The sequence below is a fragment of the Octodon degus genome, unplaced genomic scaffold (assembly GCF_000260255.1).
Source record: "Octodon degus isolate 3935 unplaced genomic scaffold, OctDeg1.0 scaffold00023, whole genome shotgun sequence".
Taxonomy (NCBI): Eukaryota; Metazoa; Chordata; class Mammalia; order Rodentia; family Octodontidae; genus Octodon; species Octodon degus.
In genome coordinates this window covers 15,331,375-15,345,772 of record NW_004524599.1, presented here as the reverse complement: position 1 = coordinate 15,345,772, position 14,398 = coordinate 15,331,375, and the positions used below count along the sequence as shown (strand labels likewise).

Sequence of the window (14,398 nt, the reverse complement as noted above, 5' to 3'; positions counted from 1 at the left end):
ATCACATCATCTAATGAAAAAACATCTTTGGCTTCATGTTTTAGCAGCAATAGGTTTCACATGGCCTCAGGTATGACGATGTCACAACACAAGCAGGTACGGTAATTCAAGTACGGCAGAAACAAGGCCAGCTCACACCTGGCCTGGCTTAACTCGAGGACAGTGTCTGCAGGCAGCAAATGCCCACCAGCACAGGCAGCCGCTCCTTATCCCACCCTCTTGCCTCAGCCCCGGCAGACACGGCAACAGATTCAGTCCTCAAGCGTCCTCAAAGATGCCCAGTCCTCTGGCACCTCACCCAATCACTAGCACTTGGCATCCAAGGCAAAAAGAACACGGCATCTTTGCTCTCGGGCAAGTTTCCCTGAGCGCTGTGTTGACTGGGTGAGGGGTGGCAGCGGGAGCAGTCCTGTCACCGCGTGCCTGTGTGCACAGCTGTCCCCTCTGGTGGCAGGCCCTGTGGAAGGACCAGATTGCCATCCTTCTGGGACAACCAGAACTTGTCAGCCTGCCAGGGTGGGAGCCTGGAGCAGAAGCCCCATGGAGAACTCTTGTCTCCTTGGAGCCGAGAGCCTGCTGCACTGCACAGGCCAGCAGGGCTGGGGCCATGGGGACCACCAGGCTCAAGCCCAATACCTGTGCTGTTTCTTCAAAGAAACGAAGTCCCAAACACCATCATTTCAACCAATGAATTTTGTCACACAAGAACCCTCTAAAGGACAAGAGAGTTGTCCCATATGTGTTTCTCCAACATAAACACAAATACACTGGAAAAAACAGTGTAGTTCAGTTAAATATTAGAATAAGAGATCAGGTTACAAACTATGGACTTAGAAACATAGATTTCTTTTCATGCCTGGTTTTTCCTTATGGCTAAAAAATCCATGCCATGCGGGGTTATATTTCTAGTGGAAGAAAACTTTAGGTTACCTAAAGAACCTAACAGGTAAATTTAAGAGAATTAGAACTATTCTTATTTTATCATGCTAGAAATTGCTACATAGTCTATACCTAATTTTTTATCTACCATGTTAAATGGAGAAGGACCAACCACATCGTAAGTTATCACACAGTGTACCCAAAGCTCTTTCTGTGTGGCAACTGGAAAAGGCTAGTAATTGAAACCCCCATGCCTGAAACTCTGCTCTTTATGGGATGTGGTTGTCTTCCAGAAAATCAACGACAAATAAAGGAAACAAAGCATATTTGATAGCAGAGCTAGTATGGTCAACAACATGACCATCAGTGGAAGCAAGTGCACTGCATCCATTCTTCTTTCTTTAAATGAGAACAAGCACCACCCAGCCATGTCTTCTGTTCATCTAGGATTAATGTTTAGCGTCCAAGATGACCACCTACAGGCACATGGAAATGCAGACAATTTGGACTCGGTATGGTCGTAAGAAAAAAATACAAGCTCATGAAGCATCCACAGTCTCAGACAGATCACACAGTGACAGGAATTGAGCTGACTCATGCAGACCTGAGCATGGGGATTCCCAGGTACGTCCTGGATTCCAAAGTACACAGGCTATCAGTGCGGGAAATCTGCAGGAACGCACACACCCCTCCACATCTGCTCTGGGCTGATCCCAGTTCCAGGACATATGCGACCTGACGTGGCCCTTGTTGCACACTGAGCCCAAGCTAGAGGTAAAAACTAAATAAACGTTCGAAGGTGTTGCCTCAAATCCTTGCACAATCATCCAGCCCTCTAAAGTAGGCGTTCAAAAACAAAACAAAACAAAACAAAACAAAAAAACCCCAAAAAAACCGCTGCCCCAAAAATCAGCGCCTGCAGAGTCTTATCCAAAACACCCAAGGCGAGTGCAATTTAGCCAATTTTTATAAGACAGGTATGAAGATTCCTACTTACGTATCGCATACAAGGTGAGAATTATTCCAGCCAGGCAAAATCCTTCAAAGAACCTGAGTGTGCTGAACATTGTCACGTTCACTGAGAGTGCCACGGTCAGTCCGAAGATCAGAATGAAGATGACAGAAAACAGCAGCACAGGCCGGCGGCCAACCCTGCAGATGGAGAAGGACAGTGGGCATCATGGTTAGGGAAGATGGCAGCGATAGATGCCAAAACCCCCGTCTCCAGCAGCTGCTCTGTGTGGGTTGAAAACGTGTGGAAGGGAGGTCTTCACACTGTCTAGACCCACTTTCCTAGCCCCCAGACCAATGGCTGGGGCAGAAAGAGGAACATTTAGCCCAAGCCCTGGAGCCAAGGGAGCAGGGACCAAACAGCAGTGGGTAAGAGAACTGAGGCATGAACCCGATTTCTGCTGCGAGTCTGTTTCTGAGTCTAAACAGGGTGACCAACGCAGCAAGGACAGGACTCAGAATGACTCCCCAGACACAAAGCTAGGTACGCTCAGCATCAATTGTTCTAAGAAATGGCTGATCTTTGGAACTGGACGGAGAGCCAGCAAGGGCACGAGGTGGAGCAGCTCTGCCTCCGTTCTCCACGGTGCTCTCTAAGACAGGTACCCGATCCCCAGGCAGCCGCCAGTGTGTGCACTACAGGACGAGCAGTGGTTTGCAAGGGTCGCAAGACACCCAACCAGAACTTTAAATAACTGGTGTGGAGCTGCCAGCACGCTTAGGGAAAAGCCCCCCGGAGGACAATAGTCTCTCCGAATTCACAGACTACCACCTGGGCCAGGCAAGGAGGGGACCGGTGGGGCTAATGTGCTTGTGGGAGGCTGGCAGGGCAGTGGCGTCCAAAGCATGGGGAAGCCACTTGCTCGCCACCCCCACACGAACTTTCTCTTTATTATCTCATTCACAATAAAGGCATGGCAAAACTCATAAACTTTTACATATCAATTGGCTGTGACTGCAAGTGAAGGCCCAGAATAATGGGGAAGGACTGGATGATATTTGCCAAGACAGAGACCAGAGAAAGGGGCACAGAAACACAGGCTCAGTGCCCTGAACACCACGTAAGCTAGCTGAATGGTGTAACGGGCGGGCATCTACACACAAAGCAGATGTCTGGAAAAGGCAGCTCTCCTGAAACTCAAGGTCGGTCTGCACTTGCCATTTAGCACAGGGTCTACAGGGTGTCACTACACAGATCGGACTCATAGTGATCCTCATGTTTTCATCCTCCCAAGCGCTGGGATTACAGGCATGTGCCACCACGCCCAGTCTCAATTGTCATCTCAGAGTTCCCCCAGGGGTGGGGCTGGCGTGGTAGGCATGGGGATCGAGCCCTGGCTGCTATGCTCTGCCTAAGCAGGCACTTTAGTCTGCTGAGCTATCTGGTCAGCTGATTTATTTATTTTTTAATTTATGTGTTTGGTACAGGGTCTCACAACACAGTTCAGACTCGTAGTGATCCTCCTGTTTTCAGTCTCGCCAGAGCTGGAATTACAGGTGTGTGCCACCATGCCTGGTCTTGGTGGCCGGCTCAGCATGCCCTGGGTTGGGGCCTGCGTGGCAGGCGGTGCCAGGGATCGAACCCTCGTCCCCGCACTTGCCTAAGCAGATGCTTAGTCTGCTGAGCTATCTCACCAGCCCCGCATAAGCATCATTTTGAAGGAATGGAAACGCTTCCAACTCAGAGTGGGAGAAGGTGGCATAGTCCTGTGGACACACTAAAACTCAGAGTTGTGTGCTTTAAATGGGTTTTATGGTATATGAATAATCTCTCAATGAATCTTCTTTCAAAAAAAAAAAAAAAAAAAAAAAAAGACTAATAACCAGCATGCCTTACTCCATGAAGGGGATGGCTGCCATTTTAAGAAAATGTAGGAGAGAAACCCCCCAGCGGCATTTCCTCCGGAACTTTCCAAACCTCTGCCAGCCACACTGGCGTTGGGTGGTGAGGCCACGGCTACGAGCGCCGTGGCCACGAGAATCAGTGCCCTGAGGTGGAGGTCGCGCTCTTTGCTCCCCCTCGCCTTGCTGTGTTCAGGAAGCCCCTCCAGGGCAACCTCACTGGATGGCTCTGTCCATATCCAGCTCATTTACAGATATAAATTTATGTGACTTAGTGTTCTCCTAAAATGAAGGAAAACAAGAAACCTGACACCCACTTTTACTGGCCTTTCCTTCCTCATCTGTACAATGGTGCTAAGTAGGCTCCTTCGCAGGTTTCCTGAGGCCTTCATAACAGCAGACGGCAGACAGAGTGACACAACCCCCAGCCCGAGGTACCTAACGTTTAGCTCCCTTCCTTCCTGCACTTTGACATCCCTGATGTTGGCCACAGGTGGTTTGCGGTGTTCTGATACTTTTTAGAAAAGATGCTTGAAGTTTTTTAATCTTATACAAGCCATTCCAAGTCCCTGCTCCCAAGTAACTGCTGAAATCGGTAAGTAAACCTTCTTATCAGGGACTGCGGGGCCAGTGAGCTCTTTGAAGTTGCAGTGCCCTGGTTTTAAATCCACGCTCAAACCTCTTCGGAAAGACATGGTCTTGGGACAGATGAATCTAGCTCGAAGGAGCCTGTGTTCCTTTTCCTGGGAGCCCCTAGCAGCGCTATGGTGGTGGAGCGCAGACGTGTTGGGCGACTTGGCAAGCATTTACTATAAGCTGAAGCCTCGGAGGGTTCGCATGCGATGGCTCTCCAGAGTGACGTCCCCTCAGAGATGACAAAAGTCTTGCTCTTCAGTCTGCCAAGCGAGGCGTGATTACTCACAACGTGTGGCAGGCATAGTAACAGGCCCCAAAGGTGTCCGTGTCCTAATCTGCAGGTAGGTTAAGGTTAAGGACCTGGAGATGAGGTGTCCTGCAGGTGAGTCCCACCGCCTTGGCTGAGGGCAACGGGGAGGGTGTGAGGTAGGCGGAGAGGGAGGGGTCATGAGCCACAGGACACAGCCAGCCCAAGAGCTGGGGATGCAAGGAAAGGCCTGTCTCAGAGCGAGCTTGCAGACAGGAGAGCCCTGGCATCAAGCTAGGGAGACCCCTGAGGGCTTGGGACCCACAGGACTGTCAGGTGGTTAACTGTGCTGCTGAAGCCCCAGAGCCTGCAGTGATCAGGGACTGCAGCCACCAGGCACTCATAAGGGGTCTCGGCAGCAAACAGCCGCTTGAGGACGACTTAGTCACTGGTGGAGATTTGCATAAAGGGATTATTTGCAGAGAGGTCAAGCAGGAAGAAAACCTTCAAGAGACAAGGCTCAAGCTCTCAACAGCAAGGAGCTCGAGAAGAGACCGTCACTGGCCACAGAGGGGAGCTGCTGGGGGGCCGCCATTGGGTCGCCCCTTCCCTGAAGAGCTCCCTGCACCTTCCCTAAGACTGCAGCTTTCTGTCCTGCACTGGCCACCTGGAGCTGCAGACAAGGGGCCCTTGGCTGCGACCCACCCTTGTCACTACCGAGGCAGCATAATCCTTGAGGGCGCACACGTGGGAGGGCACGAGCTCCACGTCTGTCCCACCATCTTCCCGCTGCGCTACTTAGCAATACCTCATTGGCCTCCCCAAAGCCTGAGCTGGAAACAGCTATCAAAAGAAAGCAGTGTGACTTAAACGTTCACACTCGGTGACTGCAGCCACAGAACTCTTACCCTCTGACTCTGGCCCACTTCCCCACTGCACCCAGGAAACTACCTCCCTGCTGAGGTCTGGGGTTCCCTTCCATGGGCTTGTTTCCTTCTAAGCAAGCAGTAAAATGCCAGCTAAAAAAAATAAAACCCTCAAAACAAAACATGAAAAAAAATTAGAGGTGGAAAATACCGAACTTCCAAACTGAAAGAGGGCCACTCAGAATGTCCAAAGCCAGCAGGGCCGCTGGGGCTGCTGAGCCCGCCTGCTGGCCCACTCCACATGGAGCTGGGAAAAGTGGCTGCAGCTCAGTGTGGTGGCAGTGTGATTCCTGGGGACTCCCAAAGCAGGACCCCAGTTCTCCAGGCTTTCCCGGATCTGCGGCTGATCAGAGAGGCCACTTGGTGTGTCCGTGCAGGAGTAAGGCATCACCCAGCAGCCCTGAAGGAACACACGCCTGCACAGCCTGGTTCAAAGCAGAACCCTGACTGACTTCCTACTAAATCACTTACAGAATGAGGACACTGAAAGTTCTATCAAGTCTGCATGTTTCAGGAAGATGGTGACAGAGGTCAAATTTGTATGCATGTCTAATTTATTTTAATGCAGATTTCTGGGAAATTAATTCTACCTTCTACTCTGAAAAAAAACAAACTAACTCAAAAAGCCAAAGGGGCCCCAGAGTAGGTCTCCAGGGGTCCCTGGCAGCTTCTCCACTCCTGTCTGCAGGGCATGGGTCCCGAGGAAGCCCTTACAAATGATGACTTGGCAGACTCTGGGTACACAGGAAATCACATTATCCGTTAGTGCAAGGAACTCCCAAGCAGACAGAAGCTTCTGCGAAGAAACTTCCACCACTTCCAGAGGCCTTGGAAGCCTTACTACCCCGCCCCCTGCCCCAACACACCCGGCTGGACCTTAGTCAGCCTTCACAGGTAGCCAGGGTACACAGGGCCTTGCAGAAGCACAGTCATTAGGCCTAGGATGTGCTGATTCACAGCACAGCGAGAGCAAAAAGGATTCCCCTGAGAGGGAGGATGGGGGATCAGTAATGCCACTCCTCCAGCTGGGCACCCCGCTCCCCAGGCAGCTGTGTCCCTGCAGGGCACAGCTGCGGGGTGTCCTTCTGATCACTGAATGCCATAAGGGCGAGCACTGTGGTGCCGGGCTCTAGAGCCATGTAGCCTGGGTTCAAGACTTGAACCCTGTTTAAAGTTGGGTGAGCTTGGAGTTTACTTACGCCTCCGTGCCTTGGGTTTTCAACGAGGAAATGGAGGTGTAACAGCACCTACCTAACGGGCAACTGAGGATGGGCCTGAGGTATGGGACTCTCTGTCACCGTGCCTGGTACACAGCAACTAGCAAGCGCCAGATGCTAACAATGTCATCATCACTGTCATTACTAACTTGGCCACTCTTCTCCAGCTCCCCATTCCCTGCCGTAGGCACCGCCTCCCCCACCCAAGAACGTGTACTGATGGCCACCTCTCATCCCCACCCGTCCCTGTCTGCAATGCCCATGGTTTGCCCAAATGCTGGTATCCTCCAACATCCCCTCCCCATACGCCTGGGAGAGGCATCTCCTGCCAAGGCAAGGACTATCTCTAAAATGCATGTGGCCCTAAAACACTTTGCCTGAGACAATTCCAGTCATTAGTCACTAGGCAACCCTGTGTCTCCTGCTATTAACTTGGACAAATGCATAAATAAACATCCCTACCGAGGTTGTTCAGTTCCTTTCCTGCCATCCAGAGAGAGCGGGCCCCACCTGACTCCAGCTTTTATCCCTTGTCTTTGTCTCTTGATCCTGTCGCCGTTTTCCCCCAGGAACACGGAGAGCTGCATGGGACCAAGCAGACCTCACACTCCTTAGCTGCAGTGCTCTTGAGCCTCAGTCTCCTGCTGGGAGTACAGGTGCGCGCCGCTGCGCCCCATCCACCCAGCGCTCACGGTTAGTCACGCAGCTGGCGCATCCACCACGCAGCTCCAGCCCACGGAGGCCCGCACTTGAGAGCTCATGCTCTTCCTGCACATCTAAAGTCAGCGCTAGATTAGGTCGCAGGCTGGTTTTGACTTGGAAAAAGGGTACATATTGAAATTTTCACACCCAAATGGTCTGTTATGTGTACTGACCGATTCTTTTAGCTCTGCATTGTCCAGGCAGTAGCTTCAGCTTTCAGTTCTGGCCCCAATACCGGGATAGAAAAACGAGGAGTAGTGTATGCGACCACGGGCCACGTCTCTAGCCAGCCAAAGCATGGGTGGCTCCCAAAGGGTCTCTAGTGCGTGTGGGTACTCACCAGTCCGCAATGCATCCAGTTATTAGGTAGCCAAAGATTAATCCAACCAGTAAGGAGAACTTAGCGATATGGACCTTCCAGGCATTGTCACACACAAGATCCCACTAGAGAGGGGCAAATAGAAAATAAATCAGAGAGACATATAAACAGCGTGAGTCGTACACAACCACGAGGGGAGCACAGTATTCCTGCGAGGACCATGGCACTGTCCCCTGGGCTGCGTCACGCAGCCTGTTGAAAGCCTTGTAATGTTTCAGAAAATCCAACGAGAAGTATCATTTGCTCACAAACTGAAATGTGGCACTTTGTTCTAGAACACATCGTCTTGGTCCTGAAGGAAGGGCACGTGAAACCTGTGGTGTGTGTTCCTTCTGTCCCAACCACCACAGGAAAGGGAGGCGCAGGGGACAGCCAGAGATGGGCATCTCTGCCCCCCCGATGCCCAGCAGCCCCTCCTATCCAGCGCAGCTGCTGTACCTCCCAGGTGGAGAAGCAGCCCTGCCAGCCTTCTGCACTGGGTGTTACAAGGCCAGAAGCAAGAGAGAGGTGCTCTGGCACCTTCATCTTACAACACCCCCCAAATGACAGTCTTTTTTTTTTTTTTTTTTTTTTTTTTTTGGTAGAACTGGGGATTGAACTCGGGCCCTTGCGCTTGCCAGGGAAGCACTTATTCTACTGAGCCATCTCCCCGGCCCGCAAATGACAGTCTTAATAACAAAGGCAGGAGCTAACAGTGACTGTTGGAAGAGGAACTGGAAAATTATTGTTTTTCCTTCTGAATGCTACTTGTGTTTTGCAACATAAATTGAACCGGCTACTTGAAGAGAAAGCCAATGCACCTTCTTTTGCACAGTTAAAATGTATTATTTAATAAGGAAAATTGAAACAGTCCTCCACTATCATCTCCCTTTGTAGTAATAAGAGGGAAACCTGTGCTGATCTTTCTTGGTGGCATGTGCCCGTGTGTGCCCAGCCACTCAAGTCTGCAAAGCTCTCTGCTGGGTTGGGAGTTCTCACTGGCTGGCACTCAGAGAGGGCAGCACCCACCTTGCCCTCGGTGCCATGCCTGCCCTCTGCTGAGGACACCCTCCTGTGGGGAAGGAAGTGGCTAAGCCTGCAGTTGGTGCTTTCAACTCTGGGTCCGGGAGGCCAGCTGGTGGCGTGGGTTGATGGCTACACTGTGATGAGGTGGGTGGGGATCCAGAGCAAGAGGCGGTCCAGGTGCTGTGGGCACAGAGGGCGCTGGGGCCCAGGTAGGGCTGGGGCCTGATCCAGCTCTGTCTTCCTGCTCCACCCCACCCAGTCCACTTTGAGGCCCAGAGTGGAATGCAAGACACCTGGTAAGATCAGGGCAAACTTCTAAGAAGCCAGGCAGAGCCGTGGGTCTCTGCTTCAGTGGGAGGTGGGTAAAGCCAAGGTTGCATCCTGGGCCTGCACAGAGTGGGAGGGAGCTGGTCTCATGCTGTTCCGGCTCCTGCCCCCGACTCCTAACTGTACTTGGCAGTGGGTGCCCCAGGAAGCCTACGTTCCCAGAGACCTGAGAAAGGGATCTACTCTACCCCATCTGGCTCCAGAGGGGTCTGAACTGCCAGGCTGGGAAGAAAGCGACCAAGGAGTGTGAGCGAAGCGGACCAGTAAGGCTCAGGTTTGCTCCCACGTGTGGGACAAGGGTACGGCTGGCTGCACAGGATCTCAGGAGAGCTCAGATAACCCCCTGCAGTGCCCACTGCAGGTTCTCAGCAGTGCTCCACAGCACAGGAGGCAGAGCAGCTGCAGAACCTGGGAACAGTGAGAGAAGCAAATTCTTGGGCCTTGTGGGGAGCTACAGAGCAGTGAGCCAGCCAGGTGACTTTCCTTGCTTCCAGGGACCTCTGGAGGTCCTGTCTCCCCGTCCCTGCCACTGTGAGGACAAGGCCTGGGAACTCTGCTGTCTTGGGCAGGGCTGAAACAACTCTGCAGAGCAGGGAGAAGCTCAAACCCCACGTGAAACCCAACCCGCTGTTGCGAGCTGCAAGCTCCGGACTGAGAGGCTGAAGACAGCTTGCGTGTGCTCCTGCGGACAAGCTGGGTAACCGAGGCTTGCGGACATGAATTTTAGTAATAAATACCCTTTGCTGTGCGATTAACCACTAGCTTCAGGAATGAAGAGTCGCTTTAAAACACACACTCCAGCATCTTCAGGAACAGTTGTGTACCTTCACTCTGTGTCCTGGCTCAGCTGACAGTCTGGGAGAGGGGCACGCGTGCGCCTCTGAGCACCCATCGCACCTGTGTGCACCCCAGCCTGGCACACCATCGGCAAGAGCAGCAGGCCCCACCCCCAGGCCGCGGCGGGGAGAGCATGCCAGCTGCCGTCTCTGTCTTCCACTCTGCCTTCACACACCTTCACGTGTCTGCCAAGCCTTCCTGCTGATGAGTTAGTTAATTGAGATTAAATGAGCAAAGACATAATTTATGTCTTTATTAAGTGTCCAAGAGACTCAAGATTTTAATAAAAGCATTCCAGGGAGTGGGAGAAATGGCCAATACTGTACGAGCTCGGCTGCCCAAAGAACTGTCACACTTGGCCTTGCCCAGCCAAGATCCAACCTCGTTGTTCCTCAGTGGTCATCCCCATGAGACCCTAGCAATTAACAAGGCGAGAGTGGAAAATTAAAACAGTTTAAGAGACTGGGCCCCGTCCACAATCAGGAGGAAGGAAGCCTGGGGACAATGCTGGCTGGCCCCTCTGATCTCAGCCTGTGGGCAGCCACCTGTACTGGGCTGGCACAAACCAGGGACTCCAGGGCAAGGCGGCCACCAAGCATCCTAAGCCCTCCCAATCAGATGTGACAAAGTTCAGCATATATGAATCAACAAAGTGAGTGGGAGGCCCCAGCAGGCTTAGCAAGATAAGGGATCCGCCTAAGACACCAGCCTTCCAATGCCAACCAGGGCCACCCACAGGTGCATTCCATCTGGCTGCGAGGGGTCGGGCTGGGGTGGCCTGCTAAGCTGGCTTCCTTGTTTGACTTCCACTTCTGGGATTGACAAAAATGTACCAAGAAAATAAAATAGGTTCCAACAGAATGTTATCATGCAAAGCACTCCCCTGAAGAACTCAAAAGTATGAGGAAACTGGGAGACGTAGGCTCTTAAGGCCACTCCTGTTACTACAGATGCGATGTGGCAACTGGTTATCCAAGAGGCAAAGGCTCTGGGACTTTTTAAAATATAAAATACACTGACAGGTGTAGTGTAAAAAGTACAAAACAAAGACTCGATGTAATGGGTTTTGGCTCCGGCCTCACCCAGGCCACCCGTATTTTCCAACCCTCTCTTCTCTCCCCATCACGTCAGCCACCACTCCGGCAGGTTTGGCTGTTCCAGTACATGCTGACCACTCACTCCCGTGCTTGATCGATTCGAGGGGCAACCTAGGTGGCGCAGGTGTGACAGGCGTCAGGGATCACCCGGCCTCCAGCTGCAGGCGTATGCCCTTGCACTGAGGGCTGGAAGGCCCACTTCTAGAAGCTTTTACGGGACAGGTTTCATACATGCTTTAGAGTCTGACTTCAAAGCAACTGTCAGGCTCGAACCCAAATCTAGTTTCTGGGCTGACCTGGATCAGGAAGAGTGTGGACATGGGTAAAGGGGCCATCGGTCTTTCTGGCCAGATCTGGCAGAGGCTGGGTTGGGTTGGGGCCAACAGATATCTCAGTGGCTAAGGAAGTAGGATCTCAGAGCCAGGGGCTGGGGGAGTGACTCCCCAATTCCTGTAAACCCAGCAGAGACACTGGAAGGCTGGTTCTGGGGCACTGCCCTGGGAATTCATCCAGTGGTCCTGCATGCAGCTGCCCCAGCAACTTGGTGAGTCCTGTTTCCCCGTATTCAATCCCTATCCCTGGAATACCCAGGGTGGTTCCTGCTGTGTGGAAATCAAAACTCATGCCCTGATGAAGCTGCTCTGGGGTGGCGATCCGAGGCGGGGTTCAGGCCATGTCAGCACGATTGTTCTCCTCAACTGATACATGAGTCTCCTTACTTAATTCCAGGCCCCTCAAGGCCATTCCTGAGAGAACAATGGCAACAGTCCTGCAGCCAGCATGATAGGTAACACTTCATCAACAGGTTTAACAAGAGCACGAAGCACTCGGGTCACGCCCCATTTCATAATCTTAGGCTCCCCGCTTGGCCTTCCTGTCAGGAGTGCCCCCCACGGATGCCCCCAGAAGCGCTGAGCCAAGATGGAGTGGAGAGGCAAAGGCTCCGGAGAGGCTGTCCACACACTACGTGCTGGTTACTACAGTCTGTTAAAAAGGTGAAGAAGAGGGCCACTGAGACAGCGGATTAAGTACCTGCTTGAGCAAGCGCAGGGACCAGGGTTCAATATCCGGCACCACATGGCATACTGGCCTCACCCCTGGGCACACTGAGCTGGGTACTAAGACTAGGTGTGGTGGCCCACACCTGTAATCCCAGTGCTGGGGAGGCTGAGACAGGAGGATCACTATGAGCCCAAGCTGCACAGTGAGACCCTGTACCAAATACATAAAAAAGGAGGGGGGACACAAAAAATGCAGGCAGAAGCTACAAAAAGTGGGGTAGATAATTATTATTTTTTTTTACTTGTACATTCTAAGGACAGACTACCAGAAACACAATTCATATTGTTTTAAAAGAAAAGCAAACTGGTTGATTTTTATGAAAGTATAAGATATTCATCAAACTAATGGAATTTCTACAGAAGACTGGAAAATAAATGAGAGAAAAGCAAAACAGCTTTCAATACTAATGAAAATAAAGTGTAAAATAAGAATCATTAAAAACTGTGGGCAGAAGGAGAGTCTGTGATTGTGGAGATGGAATTTGTATGGATAAAGCCAAGGGCTGGGGGAGCCACCGCAGAACAGGCTGGCGGATTTTTTTTTTAACACTTTAATGCCATAAACAAAATTATGAAGATTTACCTAAAAAGTTAACAAGTATTCACTTATTTTTTTCTGAAATATATGTTTTCATCAATAGAGAGTAATATTCCAACCAGAAATGGGTTAAACACCCAGACAACTGACAAAATAGGAGTTATAAATGATTTTTTAAAACCCAGAAAATGTTTGATTCTGTTAATAAAAAATCCAGCCATAATATTTTGGTTTATAAAGATAAATTTTGAAACTTTGCCAAAGATGCAGGAAAGAGAAGTAGTTGCAAACCTAGACAAAGAAGGTTGTTATGGTTTGTGTCTAGTTGTCCCCCAAAGCCTCATGCAGTCATGGGGTGAACTTCTAGAGTTTGTGATTAACTCATTATGCGCTAGGATTATGGGTGTGAGTGCTGCTGGGATTATGGGTGTGAGTGCTGCTGGGATTATGGGTGTAAAGGCTGCTGGCATTACGGGTGTGAGTGCTACTCGCAGCCTGGGGCGGGTGCCTGAATGCAACTGAAGGGAGAAAGACTTGCTCTCTGCAGCCGCTGTCGCTGCTGTCCCTCCAGTTTGCTCTCTGCTCTTTGCCGCCGCCAGCACGAAATGTTGCCCTCTGCCATGTGCCGCTCTGCCTGGGAGCCAGCTGCATATGGCCTGAAACCTCCAGTAACTGTGAGCTAAATAAGCCTTTCCTCCCTTCATTTTGGGTGTCGGGTATTTGTCCCAGCAACGAGAGAAGAGTAACCGAGACAAAGGTGAGCGGGCTGTGCTTCGGGACGGCACCTGACAGCACGCAGCACGCCACTCTCACAAGTGTCCACCCTTCACTCCAGCGATGCTTTCTGTTCCCGAAGGAGTGACCGGCGGGCCCGCAGAGCCTGGCAGTGGTGCCCACTGGCTGGGGCCTTGCAGGAGCTCCGCATGTGCACTGTGACCAAAAGCTTGCTTTCCACAAACAACAACTCAGAAAATGCTCACAATTGAATGAATCCTCAGAAGGAAAAGGCACAGAATACAAGAGATGTTTATGTATGCACAGAAAATCGGAAGATGTTCTAAAATATCCTAGGTGAGCCTAGAATCATGTACAGGAACCAACGCCATGCAGGGAATGCAAATAATCATGTGCGGCAGACATATACCAATAAACAAAATAAACAAGTAAAATAAATAAAAAAGCCGAACTTCATCACCCATTCTGTACTTTGACTTCTGCAAACTCTCTATAACTAATCTATGAACTCTAAACTGAGAGAACAACTCTCAAAATGGACGGTGGGAATAGGCAAAAGCGTTACAAAAAATAAACCAACAGAGACAAAACGTTCTCACCTTTTCAGGAGTGTGTATTCTTATACAACCTAAGAAATTAGGCTCAGAGGAAGCTTCATTTGAAAACAGCTGGGAGTCAATAGCTGGAAAACTAACAATAAAACAGACCCAGGCCAGTGGTACACACCTGCTGTCCTAGCTACTCCAGAGGCTGAGGCAAGGGGATCATTTGAGCCTGGGAGTTTGGGGCAGCCCTGATAACATGGTAAGATAGATTCTCTAAATAAATACGGAAGGGAGGGAGGGAGGGAGGGAGGGAGGGAGGGAGAGAGAGAGAGAGAGAGAGAGACAGAGACAGAGACAGAGACAGAGACAGAGAGACAGAGAGAGAAAACTTCAGGGGAAATTTTCTTGCAGTTC

General features: G+C 51.0%; 1 protein-coding gene across 1 annotated transcript in view; it reads right to left on the bottom strand.

Moving 5' to 3' along the window:
- Slc22a23 (solute carrier family 22 member 23) overlaps positions 1-14,398 on the bottom strand; it is a 162,269-nt gene that overhangs the window by 119,739 nt on the left and 28,132 nt on the right. The window contains exons 4-5 of the mRNA XM_012514052.2: positions 7,801-7,904; positions 1,877-2,031 (exon numbers count right to left, since the gene is read on the bottom strand). Coding sequence (XP_012369506.1) covers positions 1,877-2,031; positions 7,801-7,904 — 259 coding nt within the window. The remainder of the gene's footprint in view (positions 1-1,876; positions 2,032-7,800; positions 7,905-14,398) is intronic.